Source organism: Podarcis muralis, chromosome 6, assembly GCF_964188315.1.
Source record: "Podarcis muralis chromosome 6, rPodMur119.hap1.1, whole genome shotgun sequence".
NCBI classification, from domain to species: domain Eukaryota; kingdom Metazoa; phylum Chordata; class Lepidosauria; order Squamata; family Lacertidae; genus Podarcis; species Podarcis muralis.
In genome coordinates this window covers 72767693-72795321 of record NC_135660.1, presented here as the reverse complement: position 1 = coordinate 72795321, position 27629 = coordinate 72767693, and the positions used below count along the sequence as shown (strand labels likewise).

Below are 27629 nucleotides of genomic sequence, written 5' to 3'. Positions count from 1 at the left end.
TGAAGCTTCCTTAACTACAAATGCTGAAATTTGGGTCCCCTCCAAACCTGTAGCAAAATTTTGCAATCATTTCCCAGCATAAACAGTTTTCAGGGAACTGTAGAAAGAATTATTGCAATAACTTTTGCATTGGTTTGGAATAGCCTCAGTTTGATATACTGTATTGCTTTCTGTGCTTTTGGGGGATGGGCTGCAAAACATGGGGTTTGCACTGCAGAACAGAGAATGTTGGGTTTGGGGGTGATACCTATGACCCCCATTTTGATTATCAATTGCTCAGTTTTGGGGGTGCTGCAAAATGTGGGGTTTGTGCTGCAAAATGCTGCAAAACAATTGCAAAACTTTGGCACCAGTTTGTTTAAGTCATGGCTTAAACAAATAAGATTTGTGTTTTGTCGAGCTTCAAAGTAGTTATTCTATGTTTTCTATCTGTAAGTGTTATGTGTAATAGGTAAAACTTTTATATTCTTGTTGTGCTACCCATTAAATTCTACCTTAAGAGCTCTGCAGGTCATATAAATCACTTGCACTGCTGGCAACAGCCAGTTTAATGGTTTAGCTCCCAATGCAAAAGCCACTTGGGAAAATCCAAATGTAAGCGTGTTTCTGTAGGAATGGCAAATATGCAAGTCTTACTGCAGGTTGTGTAATGGGGTAATCTGTATTAAAAGTCTAATAGATTAAATCATGTTTGCCAATATTTTCAGGTTTTTTAAAATAAACTCACTATGCAGAACAAGAAATGTGTATATGACTGAATTTGAAATACTTCCTTCTTAATCAAAGCAGCCAACCTTAAAGATCTGCATCAAAGACAATCCCCAGTCAACCATTTTTTTGACCAAAGAAATAATATTTGGGAAGTATTTCATAGTGAAGTTAAGAAGGGCCAATTACAGAGGCCAATCCAGTGCAATAAACAGAGACCATAGACAGGATTATGTTGGAACTTTTGTTAAGATTGGTTCATAGGTTAGCACTGAAATAAACTTCATACAGACTTCAGATGGGATAGTCCTGTTAACTGAAGCAGTTGTTCATTAGGTTATCTTGTGTTGTCAAAGTTTGCTTTTGAAGAGACTGGAAAAACCAGTTTATCTCTTTTTCTTTCTCATGCAATATTACAGATTCATTGTTTATTTATTGTGCCCTTCTTGTCAAACCTATTTTTTTTCAACAGGCTGGTTTTTGGAATGCTGTATCCTGCATATTATTCATACAAAGCTGTGAAGACAAAAAACGTGAAGGAATACGTAAGTTTTGTTGCGCTATTTTTGTATTACTGAGTTGCATTTGTGGTGTGATACAACACAGCTTCATCAAAAGTCATACGGTCTCAAGTTCAGTAGTATGTTTGGTGATGCTGCTGCTCACTTGAATGGGGCTGGGACCAGCATCGAAACTCCCATTGTGCTAGGCGTGTTTTGCGACAGGGGATTTCATTTATGCAAGCAGTTTCTAAGCTCAGGGCACAGTACTGCACCTAAGATTTCAGATTAAAACTGCTACTGCTGGAAAGAAAGGAGGACCTTTTTCTGCCTCCCTACTTCCAGCCACTCTCTGAAGACTGGAGAAGGGACCCTCATAAGAATATTAGGGGCTGGGCAGGGAGAGTATGGTTTTGTTTTTTGCAGTCTTCAGATGAGGACTAGACCATGTGAAAAATGAACATAAGGTTTTAGCTGCAGTTCATTCATTTTCAGCTTTGCATTCTTGTTGTAAAAAAAGTGTGCCTAGACACTCGATTGCAGTGCCCATAACCTAGGTTTAAGCTCCATTTAGCCCCTAGCTTTCATATCTCAGTTTCTAACACTGACTGGGACATGACAGCTGTGAGACCGAGACTGAGCAGTTGCACCAGCAGAAGTGCTGGATTGATGATGGCAGTCCCACCGGGGCAACTGCATGGTCCCAATCTTTTTGCCTTCATATCCCAGCCCCACTGAGGTGATCAGCAGCAACACTGGTGCTGAGTGGGTGATTCCATCCCGTCTCATATACTGCTACTGCACAAGTTTGTGAACAACAGACAATAATTTATTGTAACACCTTGTGATCCTAATTCATACCTGAGTGCGTCAGTGTAGAGAACACTGTGTAGGGAACAGTGTCAGCTGTTCCCTAATTTGATGTACATTTCCTTCTGCCAACCTTAATTGTGGTATAGGGTATACTTTTCCTGTGAAGCCAACCCACCTTAGGAAGGCTGAGAGCCATGCTGCATATTATTACATTGTGCACTGACCTAGAGGGTCGTGTGTCTCCCTCTTTCACTCTCCCATCTGCGGGGAGAGGAAGACTCCGCCTAGCCAAGATTTGGATTTTTGAATAGGTGCGCTGTACAGTCAGTGGAAGTAAGACTCAAACTTCTATAGTGCAAACCTATCCATTACATTTCTGCTCAAAAGTAAGGACCGCTGAATTCAGGCTTACTCTTAGAGAAAAATGTGTAGGATTGCAGCCTTAGTTGATCTTAATGAAAGAGGTCTTTGTTCACCTACTTAAGCAGAAACTTTTTCATGTCTCCTGCTTATGAAAAAAATAAGATTAGAATCTGTTCTGTTACAACCAGTTAAACTTGAAGTGGAAGGCAATGAGGTAACTATTTCCAATGTGTGCCTTGACTGAAATTGGAAGAGTGCAAATATGCAGTTTCTTAAGTTCTATTATGTCCAATTTTATGAGAGTCTTTATGTAGTTGAATGAGTTGGAATCTGTGATCTGCCTCTAGTGGTGTTTTCTTTTTGGTTTATGTGTTTTTTGGCGGGTGGGCCTGTTTGTATGTCTTTTTCAATGCAGCTGTCTATTCCTCTCCAGGAACAATGCCCCTTCCAGTTTGAGAAATGGGGATCTGAAGCTCTCCTTCAAAACAAGGGAGTCAGAATTGTTATCACCTTGGTTGAATCATGTTGAGAACAAGTTTTCTCCACACAGCCTTCACAAAACATTAAACTTTGACAAATTTAGTTAGAGCAGATAGTATGTCCTTGAAGGTGAGATTACATAGGAACTATTCTGGAGGTGCTCTTTCCATCCCTTGGATATTGTCTTACAAGGGAATAAACACTTTGACAGCCTTATCCGAGATAGTAGAGAGCTGACAAATCTTCTCCAATCTAGGAAGATTAAAGGTCTTTGATTCTTGTGACCCATACCAAGTGGTTTTTAAAGTTTAAAACAACATTTTGTACAAGTTGTATATTCTTGCTTGAAAAATTAATTAAAATGTTTCCCTGCTTTGCATCTGAGACTTTCCCTACAGCTTTACTGTGGCTCAAATTCTCAAAGGGCAAGCACAAACTATTTTTAAAAAACAAAGATTTATCACCTGTTAATTACTAGTAGAACTTCAACCAACACAATCTATATACAGATTAGGCAGGAATTTAGGAGACAAGGCAAGCATATGCTTTGGTCTTGTTAGGATGTCTTACTAAGTTTTCATTGTTCACTTAATAATCGTGGATATGCATGAGTGGAATTCAACCACATATAACCCCTTTCCTGGTTCTATAGTCTTCCTTTACATGGGTAGCAAAAACACCCCAGGATTCAGTACAGACATTAGTTTCAGTTACGTCTGAACTGGGAACTACGGCACAATGCTTCCAAACATGCCAGGAAAATAAGCCAGTATTTTATTTGGAAGTACTTCACCATGGTTCCCTGTTTCAACGGTGTGTAAATACTGTACATTGCTGTTATTTGAACTAGTATCTGTATATTGGGGATGGCAAAACTTTAGCCATCCAGATGTTGCTTGACTATAGCTGCAGTCACTGCTGGCCATTGGCCATGCTGATTGGAGTTGATTGTAGTTAGTTGCCATCAACATCTGGAGGTTCCCCTTCTTGCTGTATATGATTGTATGAGCATGGCTAATGAGATGGGGCCAGCTAAACCTTCCACATGTGAAACTGAATTTTTGCTTTAACTTGCCGGGTGAACTTTAGTTCCTCGAGACTGATTTAGCAAGCCTGTCATCCAGGATGTTGAGTTCGTAATTGCCCCAAGCAGGCACTGCTTGAAATACTGAATTATTAAACGAGTTCTCTAAGGAAGCATGTCTCTTTGTTTAAAACAGACTCTCTTCCACAAATCCCCTTTCCACTAGCAGTTTAGTTCAAATAATTATTGGTAATACGTGAACATAATAATGTTAACTTCTCAAATGTAATTATCAACGCCTGGCATTTAAAGCTTTTTACCCTTAAGTCCCCCCCCCCCTTAAGTATATATAAAATGGAATAATATAAGTACAGAGAACAGAGACTGAAATTCATGAGACTTTAAGTTTGTGAATTTAGTTGAGTGGGGTAAAGAGTTGGCATTGCTACTTTTCTTGCAAGAGTCACAACCCAACAACATCTGGAATGCCATAAGTTATCCTCTCCTGCAGCAGTAAATCTAATCTATCATTGCTCTATGTTGATGATTTAAATATAAACATTCATATTTATATATTTTCTTAAATGTACACCTCACCTTTCTTCAGTCATGGAACCTGTGGTTCCTAGGTGGTCATTCATCCAGGTCTCATGCCTTCAGAGCACACCTTAGCACATGCATGTCGACATTTCAGTTTTTAAATTCAGAAATCATGCGCTAATAAGCATGTCTTCCATCAGAATAAATTCTTGACACTTGAGAAAAAATCTTCATGTTTACATATTTCTAAAAAATCAGATTTGATTCCTTTTAGGAGATAATCTTTGTTGATAGGGTCTTTTTATGGATAATATGTTAGTATGCATTAATAAATGATTGCCCCAAATGATCAGAAACATTCTTTTTAGCCCTGCAAAGAACACTTTACCAATAAATAATTTTTCTTTTAAAATTGTGAAACCTGCAAAACATGGCTCCACGGAGTCACTAGGGCAGTGTTCAAAACTCTCATTGTACTAGGCGCATTTTGCGACAGGGAATTTCATTAATGCAAGCAGTTTCTGAGCTCTGGGCACAGTACTGCACCTAAGATTTCAGATTAAAACTGCCACTGCTGGAAGGAAAGGACCTTTTTCTGCCTCCCTACTTCCAGCCACTCTCTGGAGAAGGGACCCTCATAAGAATATTAGAGGGGAGGGCAGGGGGAGTATGGCTTTGTTTTTTGCAGTCTTCAGATGAGGACTAGACCATGTGAAAAGTGAACATAAGGTTTTAGCTGCAGTTCATTCATTTTCAGCTTTGTATTCTTGTTATAAAAAAGCGCACCTAGACACTCAATTGCGGTGCCCATAACCTAGGTTTAAGGTGCCATTTAGCTCCTAGCTTTCATACCTCAGTTTCTAACACTGCACTAGGATGATTAACATGCCAATGAATTACCCTTAAGTTTTAGAGCTAAAGCATTTCCCCCTATTTCCTCTGCTATTCTTCCCCATTTCCTCTGCATTAAAGCATTCTGCTCAGTCTATGGAAGTTCACATGAAGGTCAATTTTTTTCAGATGAAGACAGCCCATCAGTGTAGTAACTTCAGCTGGCATGTACACTAATTTAACTCTGTTCACTCGTGCTTAAAATACCCTCTAATTCCTTTGGGAATTAAGCTTAGGATATCATCACATGACTGGTGCTCTGTTCAGTCTGAAATGCTAAGAAATCTGTCTGAACCTGAGGAATTTCAAAAAATAAAGTGAGCGAAGTTTGCTCCAAGTAAGTTTACACATCACAAATAAAAACATGTCCTTGCTGATTAACACCCCCCCCCCCGCTAGTTAATCGGCTAAAGATATTCCGTATTTTTCCGTGTATTAAACAGCACTGTGTATAAGACGCCCCCTATTTTGGGGGACTCAAAATTAAGAAAATGGGGGGAGATTGCCTCCGTGTATAAGACTACCCCCCCTTTTAACATTATTTTTTAGTAAAAAACCCTAGTCTTATACACGGAAAAGTATGGTAATTAATTGATCTACTATGTAAATTACAACTTGTAGTTTTACAAAAGCTTTTTTTTATTTTGTTTAGCTTTGAAAATTGGTTTCTTTCTTTCTTTCTTTCTTTCTTTCTTTCTTTCTTTCTTTCTTTCTTTCTTTAAATTCAGTAGTGCTGTGTCTTTCAATTTTTTTGTATTTTAGTATGGTGGAGAACTGGGATTAGAAGTGTCAGGCTAATAAGCTAGAGAAAAATGTTTTGCTCCAAAAAACTGTACTTCATGCATTTGGAAGCAGGATAACTTTGTAGAATATTCTCACAACCTGACTTTGAGAATTGCTTTTTAAACAACTAGAGCATAACTTTTATTATAAATTGAAACCCAGTACTTATTTATGGATTTCTTTGTTTTAACAGGGAAATGGCATCTGGCTATTTTTGTAGTGGTTTGTATAGCGTAGTTAGCAATAGATCCCTTCTGGTAACCCTCTAAATTACCAAGTATGACATAAATGTGTGTAGGAAATGTAAAAGAGACAGATTAAAATATCCTATGGGAATAAATCCTTGGACTTAATACTGCAGTTCATTTTTCAAGCGGCAAAAATAGTGACTACAGACGCTTTTCTTGCCCATCGCATGCTTTGAGAATCTGCGCTCTCTTTAAAAGCACATTTTAAGGGAGACTCTCCATGACATTTCATCCAGTCTGTGCTTCTGCATTCAGATTCTTTTGTCTGGTCCACTTACTGATCACGTTTGGATGACTATATATTCACTTAGGTTGAGATTTGAACAAGATACACCCATACACACACCCTTTTCATAAGCTGTGATTTAAATCAGGAAGTCTCTAATCACACTTTCCCCTTTCTTTAGAACAGGGAGACCATGCCTACCAAATTCAGAACAAGTCAAAATCTTGAAACTATGGCTCAAAACTGTTTTAAAGAGTCTGCCTTGTTCCAGAATCGGTAAATGGGTGAAATGGGAAATTGGTTAGAGAATGTGGTTCAATCACATTTCATGCAAAGGGGTTGTAGGCACAGGCCACAGACTTATTTGGAGAAGGGCTATAGCTTTATAGGAGAGCATGTTTTGTTTGCAGAAAGTCATAGGTAGAGCTAGGAAAGACTTGCACCTGAAACTATGGAAAGCTACTGCCAGTCTCTATAGAGTCAGTGGGTCAGTGATGGAACAGTGATTTGGACTGGTGTGTTTCTGTGTCTTATTAAAGCAAGATAATGAACTTCTGAACTGGATTGGAACACGGTATCATTAAGTGAGTGTAGCATGCCAGTGGATATTTTGCTCATAAAATATAAGCCTACCCACTGGAGCGAGGGATAGCTCTGATTAGCTTCTGTTGGATGCTGGAAAGGGACGCGGGTGGCGCTGTGGGTTAAACCACAGAGCCTAGGACTTGCTGATCAGAAGGTCAGCGGTTCGAATCCCCGTAACGGGGTAAGCTCCCGTTGCTCAGTTCCTGCTCCTGCCAACCTAGCAGTTCGAAAGCACGTCAAAGTGCAAGTAGATAAATAGATACCACTCCGGTGGGAAGGTAAACAGCGTTTCCGTGCGCTGCTCTGGTTCGCCAGAAGCGGTTTAGTCATGCTGGCCACATGACCCGGAAGCTGTACGCCGGCTCCCTCGGCCAATAAAGCGAGATGAGCGCCGCAACTCCAGAGTTGGCCACAACTGGACCTAATGGTCAGGGGTCCCTTTACCTTTACCTTAGGATGCTGGAGGTCTCAAACTGAACACAGGCGATGGGACCCAGCTAAACCACTGTAATCTTTGCAGGGATCTGGTAGCTTGCTAAGGGCTGGAACTGTTGGACTGTATAGATTGCCATAGGTTATATTATAGCTATCGGGTCAGCAACAGTCCTGTGATACAAAATGAGTAGGGTTCCATCTGACACTAACACAAAATTATCAGCACTCTCACAAAATTAATTTGATATAAAATTTTATTTTGGTGGAGATACCTATCTATCCATCTGTCCTGTACTGTGTACTGCTACTGCCAACAGTAGCTTAAATGGACATGTATCACTTTCTGCAGCTTGCTTAACCAGTGAGAATTATATTTAGAAGATTCTCAGTGGTGCTACTTTTCGAGTCCCCATTTTAAGGAAAGCGATGGAATGGAGGGCATTTTCTCCTTGTTGTATGTTTTAACTCATGGTAGTGAAACAATAGCTGCTGCTTCCAAATAGGTTGTTTTGTTCCTTTTCCGGCAGAAGTTGGTCAGACTATCAGAGCTGCTTTGATTTAAGCTAGAGTAAAAGGGCTGTTTATCAGAAAGGTTCTGACTCTTTCAGCTGCTGTCTGCTACCTATGGTTCCCATCTTTCTAAAACATATGAATATAAGCAGCAAGTAAGCATAGCTTAAATCATTGCAAAATCTGTATCCTGTGTTCCTGTCATTGATGTATTGGAAATTAAAATGGTTGTCACACCTTTCCTTTTCAGGTGCGGTGGATGATGTACTGGATTGTGTTTGCTCTTTATACTGTTACTGAAACAATAACGGACCTCATGATATCTTGGTAAGATATGTTTGGGTTCAGAGCATAATGTTACAATTCCAGTTGTGTTTCGACATATTGTAGTTTATAGTGTGACATACCCTTTATCCAAATTATCCTATGCTAGTTCTGAAAAAGGTAGAGCTATAAAATAGCAGTAATATGTAAAACTAGATTAAGGATTATAGATAATTAAAGTAAAGCCAAAAAAAGCTTTTGATTAAAACGTGTTATTATTCAATATCACCCAGAGCTTTCTAATCTAGAAGGAATGTACCTGTTTCTAAAATAACAGAACCCAATTTTGAATTCTGATTTGTTTTGCAGGTTTCCATTGTACTACGAGTTGAAGATTGCATTTGTTATTTGGTTGCTCTCTCCATATACTAGAGGAGCAAGTTTAATATATAGGAAGTTTCTTCATCCTCTTCTTTCTTCAAGAGAAAGGGTGAGACATTCCTCTCTTTGTGTTTTTAAAATAATTTATTCCATAATATTAAAAAAATTAATGCAATTGGGGTGGGGCGGGGCGGGGAGGAGAAACTTGCATTAGTACTTTGTATTTAACACTGAGAATGTTATGTCAAATTAGATTAATGTCCACACTGTTTGCCTGTTTTTCCCCTTAGGAGATTGATGAATATATTGTGCAAGCCAAAGAACGCGGTTATGAAACAATGGTTAACTTTGGTAAACAAGGCTTAAATTTAGCTGCTACTGCTGCAGTGACAGCAGCTGTAAAGGTAAAATATTACTTAACCGTTCATTATAAAAATACATTGCATATTAAGTTGGATAGCTTTTTTCTAACAGCATGTTCTAAAAGTATGTCCTCTCTTAAACACTAGCTATATTATGATTTTTTAAAAAAAATAGTGAAGATGACCCTTTCTTTCTCTCTTGTTGCCTTTTCTTGCTGGTAATCACACTCCGTAGGATTTCTGGCTTCTTTCTGCTGTTTTCCTTCAATCAAGTTGAGGTAATTGTTCATGGAAATTAAAGCATGAAGCAGTGCTACAGTACATATGAGTTGGCAAATTAATATGAATCCCCACTGAATTCTCTTTACCTTTTTCAGAATAAAATATTAATTCACTACATGAACTTGAACCATAACTGTTCTTGCTTAGAGTTGTGTGATATTGGAAAACATTAATTTAATTGGGCTGCTGCACTTGGACTCAAAAGGTGTGCTCCTGACTTTCTGTGAGGTGTCTAAGTAATAAGTTTCTCGGCTCTTCCTGTAATTCAGGCATGTAGCTAATGGACACTAATGAAGTCAACATTTGTAACTATAGCAATATAAAAGGAGAATCTATACACCTCCAATCAAAGATGTGCTTAGAATAAATGGTACAAGACAAGTTGAACAAGATGGACATTGCCTGCAGTAAATTTCCATGCATTAGTGAAGGGTAGCTTCCTCTTTTCTCCCTGTCTTTCATATTTCTAGGAAATTATAACTGCAACTAGTAGAAGTGTAACCTTCCTAATACTTGTAGCAATGCTTTGTAGACAAGTTTCACCAGCAGTCAATGGATCAGAAACAAAAAGGTAGTGGAAATGCTTAAAAATATATCTGGCTAACTTTAAAGAGGTATCTTCAGAGCAAAGCCCCTGCCCTTCTGTTTCACTTTCCTCAAGGTGAAGGAAATCTCAGAACAAGAAATGTGAACATTTAAACAGTCAGATTCACATTAGATATTACAAGAGAAGCAAAAACAGATCAGTAGAGCAGGAAAAACCAGCTTGCAGCAAGGAATGGATATGTCAGAGCAGTCAGGCTGAAATCCTTCCTAAAAAAACCAGATGAATCTCGTGCCAGAAGAATCAGTTGTTGAAACCATAAGGAGAGTATTCTATAAAATTGACACTGCCGCCCCAAAGGCCTTACTCGTAGCAGATACCTGATGAACTTCAGCTGGCAGCAGGACACTGGACATAGCCTTAGATCAAGCATAGCCAGTGATCAGGGATGATGGGAGTTGTAGTGCAGCAGTATCTGGAAGGCTACAGGTACCCCATTTCTAGTCTAAAACTTTGCATATGAGTGGAAATGTCTGTACAGCACTTCAGTGGCCCATGCTTTTGGGTTTGATGTGCTAAGAATAATTGAGATTGTTACCACTCCTCAAGGAGTGCTGCCAAGCGAAAAGCTTTCAAACAGCCATAATCTGTGTGTTGTGTTTAGGCAGCAGGATAACGTTTGAACTGGTTGTCAGATAGTCTTGGTAAACAACTATTCAAATTCTGCACACGGCCATTTTATTCAGGAAATAGCTATTGCTTTAATTGACACTAGATGAGATTCTGAGGAGGAATAATTACTAGTTGGCAAGGGTATGCAGAATTTGCCATTCTTAGGGGAAATTGCTTAACTGCATAAGGCCTCAGTTGATCAAATCATGCCTGTCTTTGGCATATGTGCACTCACACTCACATCTGCACCAGGGAGAGAGTATGTGAACGCATGACTTGCTGTGGCTCTTTTTTTATTTTAAACTATGGCTTAGTGTTATGTCTACCTCATCAGTTCTTTCTGAATTGGCAGTAGCCTGGTTTGATGTGACCACTGTGTTCTTACAAACGCAGAGAAACCACACATCCAGGATTTCCTAAGGCTGAGACATGAGACCTAACCTTCCTCTCTTGAGTCTTGATCAAGGCAGGATTTTCCTGAACATTGGAGCTCAATTTATTGAAAGAAAACAATAACGTAGGGTCATAATGTTCAGCTTTTGTCCTATTTGGCTTGTTTATGGCTTCCATTTTTGCTGTACCTGCTATTCTCAAGGTTTCATTTCCTCAGCTTCAAACGCTGCAAACTGCTGATGGTATGCAGCCAAAGTAGCTCCTCACTTTGCTTTCATATGTAGTATTTTATATTTGGCCATGCTTTGTCTATTTACTCTTATCCTGAGAACTAGCTGTTTAATGAAGACCATTATATTTCCAAATACATAATTTAGTGTCCTGAGAAGATTCCTCTGCTGGTTTATCTACAGAGGTTCATAACGGCCTTTGGTTACTGCCAATTTGTAGCTTTTTGTTCAAGGACAAAGATTTGTATGAGAAGTTCTGACCATTTATACCATGTTTCAGATCTATGTTTAAACAGGTTATTATATATCGTGCAACCTCTAAGGATGTTACTACAGTACTAATGTGTTGACAGCTGAAAACAAGAAAATGAATGGCATAAGGCTACTTTGTCAGCCATAACTGCAGCCCTTTGTTAAACCAAATTTCTCCCAAATGTGCTTGAAAGGATTGCTAGTCCTGTTAGTGAATTAATTCACGTGGGCCGAACTGTTTAATATAGCACATGGAAGTTTTACAGGAAGGAAAGTCACCATCTGCATGCTTAAAATAAATAAGGAAAAGGTAACTTGTATGAGCTTGCATGCTTAAGTGTAAATTCAGTAATTATATTTTAAGAAAATTTGGAACTTTATGGCCAGGAGATTGTACCAGATGGAATGGATATATGAGGCACAGTTGGGTTGGCTGCATTAAAGATCCTATATGACAGGAGGGCACAATTAAAGGCAATATAGGATAGGAAGCTAGTTGGGTCAAAGATGCTGTTCCCTGACAACTGGAGGCCTATAAAAGCTGGAGAGCTGTAAAAATTCTCAGAGTAAGTACATAATTATAGGACTATTTTTAATATATGGGGGCTTATTCATACAGAAATTGTGATCCAGATGCTAAATAGAATTTCACAAAAATGAGTAATCTGGGTTGGGTATTTGATATGGTCCTGACTTACACTTAAGATGGAGGGAAATGCTTTTAGTTGAGAATGCTGTTTCTAACAGTAACAAGCCAAATACTTCCAGGAAGCCCACAAGCAATTCATGAAAGCAACAGCAACTTGTACATCCCAGCACCTCTGAACACTGAGGCTCTGTTTAGCTGTGGTAGCCAGTATCCATTGATTTACCAATTTTCCATGATTTTGTTTAATCTCTTTTAATGTCATCTAAGCTTGTAGCTATAACTGCGTATTATGGCAAGCAATTCCATAAATTGAGTGTTGTGTATGAAGTACTTTCATGTGTTCTGTATCTACAAAGTAGTTACATGACAGGGGACCCTTTGCACAGCCAATACAGTGGTACCTCTGGATAAGCACACCTCTGGTTGCGTATCCTTCAGGATGTGAACACGGCAAACCTAGAAGTATTTTTCCAGGTTTTGCTGCATGCGCAGAAGCGGTCCCTCTGGTTGCGGAAACCTCGGGATCCAACCGGAGCTCCGGAATGGATCCCATCCGCAACCGGAGGTACCACTGTGCTGACTAGCTGGGCAAATACATGTGGTACGTAGTGCAAAACACTGAATACTGTGCTTCTACTGGCTTTCTACTTACATTTTTACTGCTGGTTTTCTGCATTGCCTTACTAGTACACTTTTGTCACTTTGGCTTCTACAACTTGGATGGATCTCATGATAAACCTTGTTAATGACTATGAATGAGGCTGTCCGAGCCTCAAGACTTGTGCATTCCCACCACCACCACTTCTTGTGCAGCTGTGTGAGGAGCAAATCAGAAACTTTTGTTCCAATTAACCACAGTTTAGTCTTTCCTCTGAACCCTAAACTGTAATTAATCTAAAACTCTGGCTTGATTTAAAACAAGCTGTTTTGTTTCAAACCAACCATGGCTGGGTTTGGGCAGCGCAACAAGTGGCAGTTAATCTAAAATGGAAGTGGAAGTATCCAAAAAACCTTCTTACACACATGCCAGAGGAAAAAGCAGAGAGAGAAGTGCAGGAGCCTCAGGCTTGCACAGGCTTGTTCACAGACTATAGAAACTATTGCAGGTGCTACATGCACTTGCATGCTTCAGCCCTGTCTTGCACATGTGCGTGCGCACACACCCCCATACTTTTTTTAAAAAACAACAACAGGTGTCATTTTGACACTTGGAAGCATTGCTAGATAAGAAATCTTATTTGTTGCATTCAAAACTGTCAGCTTGCCCAGAACTTTACATGCCCCTTATAATTATTTAAGGTTGACAAGGGATAGAGTTTTTCCAGGTGTATTTTTTGCAGCTCCATTTCCGTAGAGGCACTTGTACATGTGCTATAGTGCAATAGTTACAGCACGATCAGGAATAAGCTCCAGTGATTTCAACAAGAATTATTCAGTGGAAGATGTATGTAGAATTGCGTTGTCACTCCCTTAATCTACAGCCGGGAGTGTAACAATGCAGTTCAGCTCTAATACAAAACTGGGAAACCTCCATTTGTGCAGAACATCTGGCATTATTTTTAAAGAGAGAATGTGATTTTATAAATTGGTTTACTAGTGTAAATTTTGTATTATGGAAGTTTTAAGTTTATGTTTAAGCAAGGTGCTACACAAAAGAACACAATATGCTTGATGGAAATAGAAGCACTGCATGTGATGCCTTGTAATAGTACAATTTGTATTTTGACAGTTACAAATAAACTTTGGGGGAAAATGATCCTTTTCCTATTGAAACATTTCTCTTTCCCCTCCCCTCCCCTAAATTTTTCAGGGTCAAGGGGCAATAACTGAAAAGCTGCGGAGTTTCAGTATGCATGACTTAACTGCTATACAAGGTGATGAACCAGTGGGACAAAGACACTACCAAACATTACCTGATACAAAAAAGAGAAGCAGAAGCTCCACCACCAATGAAACTTTAGGTTTGTATATTACTAAAAGAATTGGGATGTTTCTGTTTTTGCTAGATCATGTGATAACTGATATTGGATGTTGCCCATTAAATTTTGTATAAAGCAAGCAGTGGATGAATACAACCATGTTATTTTACTGGAAATTGAGAAAGCCTTGTTCCTGCAGATTTTATCAGAACAGTCCAGCTTTGTCTAGTCCCCAATATTCACCTTATTTAAAGATAATTTATGCCAATGATTTATAATTTAACAAACTTTCAACTTTGCAATCTCAGGTTACACTATTCCATTAAAAAAAGATTCTGAAGATGATAAAACAGATGAGGAGAGGGAAGGGACATATTCAGAGGATGAGACGTTCACTCAGAGAGGTCTCCGGCGAACACAAAGTATGAAATCGGTAAAAACTATCAAAGGCCGCAAGGAGGCAAGTACATCTCTACTTAGTAATATAAAGTTCTGTGTTCAGATGGTACAAAGAAATAGAGCTGTGTGTCATTTACATATTGGCAACACCTCACTCCAGATCTCCTGATGGACAGCAGTAATGCACTCTCACTCCTGTTTGGTTAGGTTCAGATAAGAATTTATGCTATCTGCGCTCGAGCAGATGATAAACATGAAGGTCACTAGAGTACCAAGACAATCTTCATGCTCCACAATGTTGGTGAGGGCACTTGGAAGCCATTTTGTTGACGTCCCTTTGTGTCCTGCAGTTCAGAGTCCTGTTAGCCAGAAACCCTCCCAGACCATTCTGCCCCCAGCAGAGTGGGGTAGCTGCTCCAGGCCATGTCTCTGACAATGGGCACATGACATAACACCTAATAAGCTGAATATTTCCAGCTTGCTCTGCAGCAAGAACCAGATCAATGGAAATGTGTGTTTTATGCAGCTTTTTCCACTGTTGTTACTGACATCTTTTTGTTTTGCTGATTTTTTTGGTGATTCTAAGGCTGCCTGGAAGAGAGACTCCCCCCCCCCCCCGTGTTTTATGCCTTTCTGGGGGAATATTTTGAAACATAGCCTTTCTTTTTTCAAAATAAGGTTTTATTAAAGCTTTTTCATAATACAAACGGCCTTTAAATATTAATTGTTGGCTCATCATGCTACCATAGTTGGATGTTTAAAGTGTTATAATTCAAAAGGTGCATCTGGCAGTCTTCACCTATGAACGTTTTCTCAGTGATGCACTGGTTGCCTTTTAACAGTAGTTAAGCAGCCTTCCCCAGCATGATGCCCATGGGAATTGGAGTCCCAACATAATCTAGAGGACACCAGCTTGAGGAAGGCTGGGTTAAGCAATGGGGAGCCCCCTGCTCATTCTTTCTACACCCTTCCCTCTCAGGACTGCATTCCCCCTTCTCTTGTACCATAGGTCAGAAGTTGGAACTGACTGAACATTTGGGTTCAACACCTGCTTAAAGGAATGATGCTGAAATCCCTCTGAGTTATGCTGAAGCTGGGAGGGGGAACATGTTTTCCCTAGGAGGGAGGGAGATTGCTGCTACAGCAGTTGGCTCCGGATCTCTCGAATTGTGGTTTAAGTGACATTCACACAGCATTAATCTGTTCCAGCCTTCAAATATATTTGTTTTTATCTGTTTCTTCTTCATGTCCTGCTTTGCCAGGTTTTTCTGTTCAGTATTTTGTCAAATCATTCATATGCTAAGGGAACTAACAATGGGAAGGGGGTGCAATAGCTCTTGATGACTGTACTGTATGCATCAACCTGGTTGTGTGTTCTGTAGTGGTCATTTGGGGTAACCAACATAGAACCATCCATATGTTTTGGCCTACTATCAGCTGGCATGTTCAGAGATGGTGGGAGCTGTAATCAAACCACATGTGAAGGACACCATATTGGCTACCCCTGTGCACAGACTGGCAGTTTTTAAAGGCTGCTAATGATCTGAAGCTGTTTTTATTGCACATATTTGGATTAACACTTTCATCCATGTCCTTATGCTTGATTCTATTCCTGACAGAAAATAAACAGCCAGTTTTACAATTTTTGCACCAGATTTTGCCCTGTGTATCTAAATCTTCCATGCCATTTTTTTCTTTCAGGTGCGGTATGGCTCATTAAAATACAAAGTGAAGAGAAGACCACAAGTGTACTTCTAAACGATCTTCACAATTCAGCATGTCAAACTGCTATATTAGTTGCTTCCTGCAGGCCCACAATAGGGCCTTGTCCTGCATAGGACTTCCCCATTCTCTGAAGGGAAACACTTGGCATACGTGTGGATTCCCATTGCCAGTGTAGAGCATTTTCTTGATCATTGAAGAGGAAGGGGAAAGCCCTGCATGCACAGAGCTCTGCGTGCATACCTGACTTAACTGGCCACTATGTTTAGGGATTATCCATATCAATAATTCAGTCATGGTGGTAAGAATATATTGCTTTAAAGAGTGGAGTTATGTTTAATCTCAGTTTCTTAAAACTAATTGCTAATATGTTTAGGTTAGCACATTACGCTTTTGTACTTCATAAGTGAAATAATTTAACGGCTGACTCTTACGAGACTTTTAATTGTGGCTTTTGTGGATGAGCATTGTGCTTGGTTAATGCCAACACTTACTGAAAATCTCAGCACTTCCAGAATTTCCTTTTTATACTTGGAAAGCTTATACTTGAATGCATCATTGTGCTAGATTCCTTAAAAATTCTTAAAATGCAATGTAAGAGTATTGAGTGTGAAAGAAAAAGTCATTCACAATTAATCTTAATGGCTTGGATCCAAAGAACAACTGATGGCCGTTCAAGGGGTTTCTTCTACCTAGTGGAATTCACTTTCTTAAAACATGACAAACTGCTTTTGATAATTTCCTCACTGCTATGTGACATGGGGAGACTGCTTTATTGAGTCTGAAGTTGGTTTTAGTTTAAATTCTGTATGCTGCATAGATATATTTTTATATGAATTTGCAGTATAGAACTAAAATAATAACAACCCCAGAACTTGCTTCATTGTTTGGAGGTCTGTATATTGCTTTACTGTAACCAGGGATTTGAGGGTAGCCTGTGCATACAGCCGAGTTGATCACTCAGAACATTATCTCTTTCCAGAGCAGCCCTTGTGCTAGTCTTTTGCAGCAAAAACAACAGGCATGAGCTTCCATGAACTACAGTTCACAGATACATGAAGTGTTACCCTGAGTTACAGGTAGATGTGCACTGTAGTCCACAGATGTTTGTGCCACAACAAACGTGTTACACAGGTCCCTTTGCTATCTGTATCTGGACACTTGCATGCTGTGATCTGTAGTATTGCAGTTCTAATTGGTTTTTTCAATGCAGTGTTGACCAAGGAACTCAGAAAGCTGCAACACACAGTCAGACCGTTGGTCTTATCTAGTTCAGTATAGTCTACACTGGCAGCACCTCCTCAGACAGGTATTTCTCCAAGCAACACCTGGAGACCATCAGGGATTGAACTTAGCACTTTCTGCATGCAACTCTTATCAAGTTTATCTTCGTGTGGACTTTCTCTTATGGGTTCACTGCTGCATGTGAGAGCACGCAGCTGAGCAATATGGGCCAGGTGCCTTTTCTTTTTGGAATGTATATAAAGGAATTTAACTACAAGACCCAAAAGATTTCAAACCTTTTTGTTGGATACCAGCAGTCGTATGGTGTACCGTGTACTAGACATGTCAAACTCAAGAAACAGGAAAAACTTGCACACTCTAAATTTAGTTGTTCTATTATTTTAGAGTCCTGTGTTTCTAGTGTTTAATAATCATCTTGCATATGCTTTTTATTGTGCTTGTTGTTGTTTTTTGTTATTTTGTAAAACATCGAAAGTTTTATGTTGGCGCACTGCAGAGAATTGAAGGCCATTTCAGGAACACGAGGGTGGTATGCAACCAAGCATTTGCAAGATTTTTCATTTCCAGTGTCATATTTGCCCTTTCCCTGCATGTCCTCCCCAAATCTGCTGCAGAGGGTTGGTGAAACCCCAGAACAGATTTAGGGCTCTCATAGGAGAAGAAAGGAGAGGGAAGGAAAGTTCAGCTACACAGCCAGATACTGAAATACTTTGTTGGATACGATCCAGAGCAACTGGGTAGTTGGGCTTACATATATGTACATATCTTATGTAAAACAAGCATAATATGTAGAGCTTGTGTTAACTTGATACACTTCTGTGATGTTCGTTATGCCATTCAAGAGTAGCACTTGAAATGTTCTAAATCTTGATATTCTTAAGTGTTAAGTAGTGAACACTTAAGAATATCAAGATTTAGAACATCTGGCTCACAAAATACTATTATTTTTGGCTAGATTCCTGAGGAATGTCTTGACTTGTCCTTTTTAGACAGGTGAATCTTCCAAAACTATTAGAATAACCAGGAGTTTTAGTAATGCTTCTGGATGCAAGAACCATGTCAGACCCTCAGCCATTAAATGTTGTTTAAGAAATCATGAAAAGAGGTTCACATTTTAAGCCTGATCTTCACAGCTTTGAGTGCTGCACACTTTTTAACCGAACACTTGAAAAAAATTGCTGCTGTTATATATGTTGGTACTAGGGTTTTAACTTGGTAAAGTGGTTCCAAAGGAAGTGGTTCCAAATATGTATATGCTTCACAATTTTTAATTCATGCCCTGTGGAAGTGTCTCTTCTCCAGAAAAGAATTTACCATTTATTCTGAATACTGACAGCTTGCCCCAAATAAGGAACTAAAGAACTGTTTTCTCTTCAGCTTTGGAAACAGAATTTTAATAAGAAACAATGCTTGCTTTTACATTATTGTACCCAACTTGCTAAGATGCTGTTCACAAAATTAGATACATGATTGATTTTTTAAAAGGTAAATTACAGCTGTTGGGGATGGGGCTGATTGGCATGGAGCATCCCCCCCAATTGAAAATCGGGGGGGGGGGCTACTCCCACACAAAGTTCCCAATTCAGACTGATGTCTCTGTGGCTGCAATTTCTTTTTAAAAAGCCACCTACGTAGCTGCTAATTGTTGAATGGTATCTTCTCTAGTTTGGCCCTCAGAGTAGCTACTAACGTGGTTACACTGAGTGTAGGGAGAAAGGAGTATAGTATCTGAATTGGAGGTGTATTCCCAGCATTATCTTTCAGAAGTCTTTCTGTTGTATAATCCCTCTGTTAACAAAATTTAAATCAGCCTTAGGTTTTTTTTGAAGCCTACATACTGGAGGACCGTAGTTCTAAAATAAGCCAGCCTAGTTTCCAACTTGTGTCTTCCACTTTTGCTTTTAAAATAACTTGTGGCTTGTTATGTAGAAGCACACACCATACTGGGTCAGACAAAACAGTTTTGTATCTTCCTACAACTGATCCAACCAGATAATTTCAAAGGAACTGTATAGGAATTGATTGCGAAATGATATGTTATTTCAGCTATTTTTTAAAATATATCCATGCCTTTAGTCAAACAGACTCATCCTGAAAGTTTGTAAGGCTTAAGGGCTGCTTTGTATGTTATGTTGTTGGTGTGTACTTGTATCATGAATACTCAAAAGTTACATGTAGTGCTTGCATGTGTATGGTGCAGGTGTGATTGTACTTGTATGGTATGGGTGTGATACAAAGGGAGCTCTTGGTTGGTTGAATCTTCCTGGTTCAAGTATATCGAAAGACTATGGTGTGCACCCATGGCAACTACAAGTGGCACATTCCTTGGACACTCACTCAGTGAGGTTGCCCTTCAGTGAAATGAATGAAAAGCAATTCCTTTCTTCCATTTTTAAAATCCATTTTTTAGCTTCTTGGATTCAAAGAATGGCAAAATAATTGCTGCAAATTAAATATAATGGTTTTACCACATCAAAAACAAGGTATTTTGTTGAAAGATGATAGATCAATGTTGAATGAACTACGTATTATGCAAAAGAAACATTAAACTATTTTCAAGGACTGCTTCTACTTACCAGCTCTTACAAATGCAATTTCAACATATTGACTAATTGCAGCTTTAAGACTGTAAGCTTTAACTTTCCCATCTGTAACAGACTGTCAACTTGTTTACATATTTGTAGTGAGTTTTGTACTGATACTTCTTTACCTATGTATATGCTATTTTTGAAGATGCAATGGCTCTTGAAAAGATTTTTTAAAAAAATACTTAATAAAATGAATACTTTCAATGTCTTTGTCTTGTCTCATTCAAATGCCATGCAGCTTAATATCTGTAGGGAAATAAAAACATTATAGGAAGTAATGTACTGAGCTACCTCAAATCTAAAATGGTTGGAATCATACCAATTGCAAATTGTCATTCTTCCACATCTCTCTTTAAACCTGCTCTGATCCCATGGATGCTTGCAGGGGCAAGACTGCTTTAGCCTAGCTTAAAGCCTTTGTCTCCTCTCCAGAAAAGATCCCCAAAGTGATCTGATACCAAGCTGAACTATCTCACTTTCAAATGCAGTCGGGGGGTGGGGGAGTGAACTCCTGGTTGAGCAAGAAATAGCCTGAAACCCCTTTAGTTGTGCTGAAATAGTTTCCATGGTTGTTTTAAATCCTGATCATAATCTCAGACATCTGTCTAAATGTGGTAGGGTCATTTTTAGTAATGGTGGCACATGGTAGCAATGGTTACATTTTATGGAAGAGTAAAAGCACAAGCTACTATTTATTTTGAGCCAGAATATCCTCTTGAGTTGCAATGATCATGTCTTGCCAAGCTTGAGAAAATATTCTCACGTTCCTTTCAAAACTAAAATATAAGGATGTGATTTCATCGTTCTTATAAAAACAATTGTTTTTATTTTTCTTCTGAACATATTTTTCACTTCCATGGTGGTTGTTTTTTTATTTAAAAAAAGCTTACGCCAGCACTGTTGATAATTTTGGGAAGGAGCTTTTGATTGGAAACACTTGTGTGAGTGAGCTATATGTGACCTTCCAGCGTCTTTCCTCCACTGGGATGGGAAACGTGCAATTTTGCTGAAGACGAAATGTCTTGGAATCAACTAAGTGGGTTGGCTGCTCACTCCACCCCCTGAATTCTTCATGTGCAATGCTTTTAACTTTTGTATTAGATTGTCTGTGCATCTTGTCAGAGACAAGTACATCTTAGGATTCTGTTGATTTGTGTCTTGCCTTACAGTAGAAAGATGTTTGACAGTGGGGAGTTCTAATGTTTTTGCTTTTTTCACTTAAGATGTTTAGGATAATTTATTAAATTATCCTATAATTTATTAAATAACATAGAATGAATTTTTGCTACACTGGAATTTTGGTGTCAGTGCACAGAGGGATGTGGATTAGTGGAACTGCTGAGCGGGCAGGATCACTTGGAAAGATGGATGTACAGGCTACCATTTTTATATTTCTGAACAACATGGATATCTTTTTTGCTGTCTTGTTGGATGTGACCAATTCTCTCATGGGAAAGTTACAGAGCAATAAGAGGGATGGAATACATGAAAGGAAAAATGGGTGGTTTAAGTGGCATACATTCAGCTAGCTGTTGGGTGTTGCCCAGGAAGCAGAACCCAGTGCCCAGTGGCACTGTTAAGACTTGCAATTATGGTTCATATGCACACTTGAAGAATTGCACATGGAAAATATTGATCTGCAAAGAGGGGCAGATCCAATAAGTGTTTGTTCCACTGCTCTCCCACTGTTCTGGTTTCTGATACCCTGTACCATACATGCTGCCTGTTTCTAACAACCTTCCTCACTGAATAAACCATTGGGTATGCTGTCTTAGAGATTAAAAAGGTTTTCATACATTCTACGAAGCTGAATGCTGGAAGAATGTACTTCTTCACATAGCGCATAGTCACACTACGGAACTTGCTCCCCTAGGAGGTGGTGATGGCCGCCAACTTGGATGGCTTTAAAAAAGGACTAGACAAATTCATGGAGGAGAGGGCTATTGATGGCTATGCTCTCCCTCCACAGTTGGAGGCAGCAATGCTTCCAGATACCAATTGCCGGAAACCATGGAAGGGGAGAATGCTCTTGTGCTCAACTTCTGTTTACTGGTTTCCCACAGGCATCTGGTTGGCCACTACGAAAACAGGATGCTGGACTCGATGGGCCTGATCCAGCTGGCTAATCTTAGGTTCTTAGGAGAGTTAGTAGGATTGCACTTGGCAGGTACCTTTCAATGCACCAAACTGTTTGCCCTGCTTCTCAAGCTCTTTCTTCACAGTCTCACAACATACTGCTGGCTTAAAGTGCAAGTCTCTTCTCTGTGGCTTCCCAGCTCTTCGAGATGGCACAGTGCAGAAGCCCCTGAATGGGTGCTTTTGTAATTTGTAGTCTTGTAATGTAACAGAATGGCAATACCGTAATAGCAGCCATGCAGCAGCAGCAGCAATCAGACCTCACAACATAGAGCTCCCCAAAGTCTCATCTCTCAGCAGATGCAGAAAACTCCTTTTGGATTGTCTTAGGCATTGAGAGTGATAGAGTGCTTCTAGGAAAATGGCCCATTGCATGATCTTGAAGTACTGTCATTCCTGTTGTGATGCCCTAATTGGAAACTCAAAGAGAAAGCCCCAGAGCAGTGTTTCTGTTTACTAAACTAAAAACCATCAAGCTACAATTATCAATGCTATTTGCATGCAAAAAGGAGAGATGCATGTTGTACAGTGGTACCTCAGGTTACTGTCGCGTATTCCACGCGGCGTTTTCAGCAAAGCATTAAGAGTTCCAGGTTTTTCAGTGCAGTCCTTTTTAATGTGAGCTATACACAGGCTATATACAAAAGAAACAGTCCATACAGAGTACTTACAAATGAATACTCTCCACCACAGCACCACCACACTACAGCACAACCACCACCACCCTGTTAAACAGGCTTTCCTTTTAAAACAGGTGATAGCCAATCACACTAATCACACTCCTGCTGAGTCACTCTGACCCAGCAGAGTATTGCATCACCCTGTTGAAGCCTGCAGACTTATCCAGTATCCTGCGAATCCCAACACTCCTCCTTAAGTCAAAGGCTTGAGACCTAATAATTCTCTTAAGTCTCGAAATTTAGGAGCATCCAAACATTTTGTATACAAATCTGCCACATTACATTTTGTGTTACAGTGCTGTACCTTTAACACATTTCTTTCCAAAGCATTTTTCACATTTCCGTATCTTATAGCAATATGTTTACTCTTGCTTTTAAAGTTCTGCTGGTTGGCAAGCTGTTGTGCAGCCATGTTGTCACTTAGCACAGTGATTGGCATTTCAGAAGGTATTCCAAGCTCTTTTGTTAGGAAAGCAAACCACTCTATTTGTGATACACATTCGCTTATGGCTGAGTACTCTGCTTCACAAGTACTTGTGGCAACAAATGTTTGTTTTTGGGATTTCCACTGAACCAGGGCATTTCCAATATATATGGCATAGCCAGTGGTAGACTTTCCATTTTCTCTGTCCCCCCAGCTGGCATCAGCATATGCATACACTTGCTGATCATATCCTGTATCCAGCACCAGTTTGTAATCTTTTGTGCCTTTCAGATACCTTAGGATTCTTTTAAGTGCTACCCAATCTCTCTGAGCCGGGTCTGCACTTCTTTGGCTTAACATGTGCACTGCCAATGTTATGTCGGGTCTTGTCCAACAACTTAAATATAACAGAGAACCCAACAGAGAATGAAACACCGTTGCATTCTCACATTTTTGCCCTTCTGGTTCATTTTTGTACTGGGTAGTTATGGGAGTGTCAACCTCATTTGCCCTCTCCATTCCATATGTCTTCAGTAACTTTTCGATTTTTTCCTTCTGACTCAGAGAGTAGACGCCCTCTTCATTTCTCTGAACCTCTACTCCTAAGTAATTCTGAATCTCTCCCAAATACTTCAGTTTGTATTTGTTACCTAGGCTGTTTATAAACCAAGACACTTGCTTTTGTGCAGTTGTTATTAGACAGATATCGTCAACATACAAAAGTAAATAACAAACACTTCCTTGCACCATTGCTGAGTATAAACAGGAATCAGCCAGGCTTTGTTTGAATCCCATCTTTTTCAAAGTTGTGTCTATGCATTCATGCCATAGACGTGCACTTTGGTGTAAACCGTATAGTGCCCTTTGCAGTTTTAACACCATGCTGTCTTTTTCCAGCTCATAACCTGGTATTTGCTGTAAATACACCTCGGCGTCAATAGGAGCATTTAAATATGCTGAGGCAACATCAAAATGATTAACTTTTAACCCTCTCAGACTTGCCATTGCTAAAACTGATTTTACTGTTTCAGCCTTTGCTGTTGGGGCAAACACTTCATCATAATGTATCATTTTCCTTTGTGTAAAGCCCCTTGCAACCAATCTGGCTTTCCTCTGATAACTACCATCAGCCAGTTTTTTCACTTTAAAAACCCACTTACAGCTTATGGGCTTTTTACCTTCAGGCAATTCTGTAGGTACAAACACATTGTTGTTTAGCAGAGAGTTATACTCTGCCTGCATTGCCTTTAACCACGCCTCTTTCTCTAGAGTAGGTAACTCTTGCACTTCTTCAAAGTTTTCTGGCTCAGTTACACAAACCTGGTTTATGGTGGCTGGGAACCCATAACGGTCTGGAGGCTGACCTTTATTACTTCTTGCAGACCTCCTTGGTTCATTAATCTCACCCCCTGGGCTACCTTCAGGACTGCTTTTGGGGTGGATTGACCCTGGAGATTTACCTCCTCCTGTCCCTGTTGCACTTTCTTCTCTCCCCTGCTCCATGCTAGCAGCTGGAGAAAAATGCTCAGTCTTTACCTCCTCCCTTTCAGTTTCTCTGGGAGAGCTGCCAATTCTTAGCTTTGTTTCAACTGCCTTATCAGGTATGCTCGGCAGTAAAACTTTTTCTGGCAGCAGGTTTGCATGTATCTTGGGCCAATTTCTTTGCTCATTAAAGCTGGCTGATCGACTATAACTCAAAAGATTTTTATCATCTTCAAACCTGTAGGCCTTCGTACCACTTTCATACCCAAGAAATAGCAACTGCTGTGCCCTTTTCCCACCTTTTCTTCGGTTCTTTACAGGTATGTCAACCCATGCCTTTGTCCCAAAGATTCTCAAATGTTGCAAACTGGGACTTTTGTTATAGAGAATTTTATAGGGTATGTCATCTAGTACCCTTGACCACAAGCGATTCCCAATATAATTTGCGGTCTTAATACTCTCAGCCCAGTACTTAATTGGAAGATTTGCATCTGCTAACAATGCTTTCATTTGTGTCTGCAAGACACCTCCCCTACGCTCTGCTACTCCATTCTCCTGAGGCGTCGCCACATTGGTAAGCCTATGTTTAATCCCTTGGGAACGCAACCAGTTTCTTAGGGAGCTTGCCATAAACTCTCCTCCCCTGTCTGTCTGAATAGAGCACACTTTTTCGCCAAGTTGCCTTTCTACCCTTCTTACCCAGAACTTCAAAGTTTGGGCAACGTCAGACTTTTGCTTTAATGGATAGACCCAGCCAAATCTAGAATAGTCATCCACTAGGATCAAACAATACTTGTTGTGGGAGACACTTGGTGGAAAAGGACCAGTTACATCAGCATGAATCAACTCCAGTGGTTTTTTGGTTTCTCTCTGGCTTGCTCTTGCTACTGGGCAAGCCCTGCTTTTAACCTCCTTGCAGATATTGCAGTCTAAGTAATTATCACAACTTTTTATGTTTTTCATCCCCCCACACAACTCCAATGTTTTGTTTAGCACCTTATAGCTAGCATGAGCCAGACGCCTGTGCAGGAGATGAATACACATATCATGGGTTGGGACATTTTGCACATTCGCAACCTTAGACTCACACTGCAGTACATACATATTAGCTCTAAGGTTAGCATTTGCCAACACTGCCCCATTTTGCTTTATCTGGCACTGATCTCCCACAAAGTTTACTTCAAAGCCTGCTTTTGCCAAGTCAGGAATGCTCAGGAGATTGTTTTGCAAACTAGGCACACACAACACATTCCTGAATGTGTGTCCCAGCTGTGGGAACACAACCTCCCCCTCACAAACCACCTTAACTTTCTGGCCCGTAGCAAGACTTACATGTTTTTTGTTTGTAGCCCTAGCATCAGTTAGCAGTCCTTTTCTTTTACAAAAGGTTTGAGAAGCTCCACTGTCCAGAACCCACAGCTCTTCATTTTCTTGACCATCTGCAGACACCCAAGCGGTAGACTCCCTCTGCTGCCTCTTGTGCTTCTGCTGTTTTTGTTGTTTTCTTGGGCAGTCCCGCAGCAGATGTCCACTGGACTTGCAGCAAAAACACCTTTTTACTTTGTTGACCACTGGCTGGTCTGCAGCAGCTCCTCCTGGCTGTTTCTCCGGCTCCCGACACCTCTGCTCTTCCCGGCTGTTGTTCCCTCTGGGATGCTCCAACAGCTGGGCTGAGGTCATCTTTCGCTCTGCACGCCTGTCCTCCTCTGCATACAACCGTCCGGTAACGTATTCCAGAGTCAGCTTATCAGTCTCTACCGACTCGAGGGAGTTGACCAGCATATCATAGCTGTCATCAAGGGAACTCAGGACTATAAAGACTTTGTCCTCTTCCCCCACAGGCCTCCCTCTTAAGGCTAGCTCCTGGAAACAGCCTGTTAGGAATTTTAGGTGGTTTACCAGGGAGTCCCCCGGTTTCCTCCGACACCGGTACAGTCTCCTGGTCAGTGTTATCAGTGAGCCAGCTGTCTCTCGCACATGGACAGCCTTGAGCGCATTCCACGCCTCACTTGCTGTCAGCTTATCAGCTACGTAGACTAGCTGGCTGTCGTCCACTCCAAGGATGATCATAGCCAAAGCTTTCTCATCCCTTTCAAGCTGGGCCTCTGCTAGTGCCAGCTTTTCATCGTCGTCCTCATCCTCCTCAGGGGGCTGCGGTGGAGTTTCCACCACCTTCCACAGGCCCTCACGCTTGAGGAAGTGTTGCATGCGGACCGACCAGATGCTGTAGTTCGTGGCCGTCAGCTTCTCCAGCAACACGCCAGTTCTGGACTGCTCCATCCCTGCAGCTCACCTCCAGCACCCACGGCTAGATAACTGCCACCTGTACTCTTGCGCAGCGGAAGCGTGCTGGGCCCATAACCCTGTCGCGTATTCCACGCGGCGTTTTCAGCAAAGCATTAAGAGTTCCAGGTTTTTCAGTGCAGTCCTTTTTAATGTGAGCTATACACAGGCTATATACAAAAGAAACAGTCCATACAGAGTACTTACAAATGAATACTCTCCACCACAGCACCACCACACTACAGCACAACCACCACCACCCTGTTAAACAGGCTTTCCTTTTAAAACAGGTGATAGCCAATCACACTAATCACACTCCTGCTGAGTCACTCTGACCCAGCAGAGTATTGCATCACCCTGTTGAAGCCTGCAGACTTATCCAGTATCCTGCGAATCCCAACAGTTACATACGCTTCAGGTTACAGACTCCGCTAACCCAGAAATAGTGCTTCAGGTTAAGAACTTTGCTTCAGGATGAGAACAGAAATCGGGCTCTGGTGGCGCGGCAGCAGCGGGAGACCCCATTAGCTAAAGTGGTGCTTCAGCTTAAGAACAGTTTCAGGTTAAGTACGGACCTCCGGAACGAATTAAGCACTTAACCTGAGGTACCAGTGTA

The 27629-nt window shown here is 40.4% G+C and overlaps 1 protein-coding gene across 2 annotated transcripts in view; it reads left to right on the top strand.

The window, feature by feature from the left end:
• Positions 1-20212, top strand: part of REEP3 (receptor accessory protein 3) — a 31486-nt gene extending 11274 nt beyond the window's left edge. Inside the window, exons 2-8 of one of the 2 annotated variants that reach the window (XM_028729381.2) lie at positions 1181-1253; positions 8357-8433; positions 8740-8860; positions 9042-9155; positions 13946-14096; positions 14363-14514; positions 16155-20212. In XM_028729381.2, the coding sequence (XP_028585214.1) occupies positions 1181-1253; positions 8357-8433; positions 8740-8860; positions 9042-9155; positions 13946-14096; positions 14363-14514; positions 16155-16211 (745 nt within the window). In that variant the 3' untranslated portion in view covers positions 16212-20212. The other variant, XM_077930546.1, reaches the window with a different exon arrangement.
• Positions 20213-27629: the final 7417 nt, after the last annotated feature.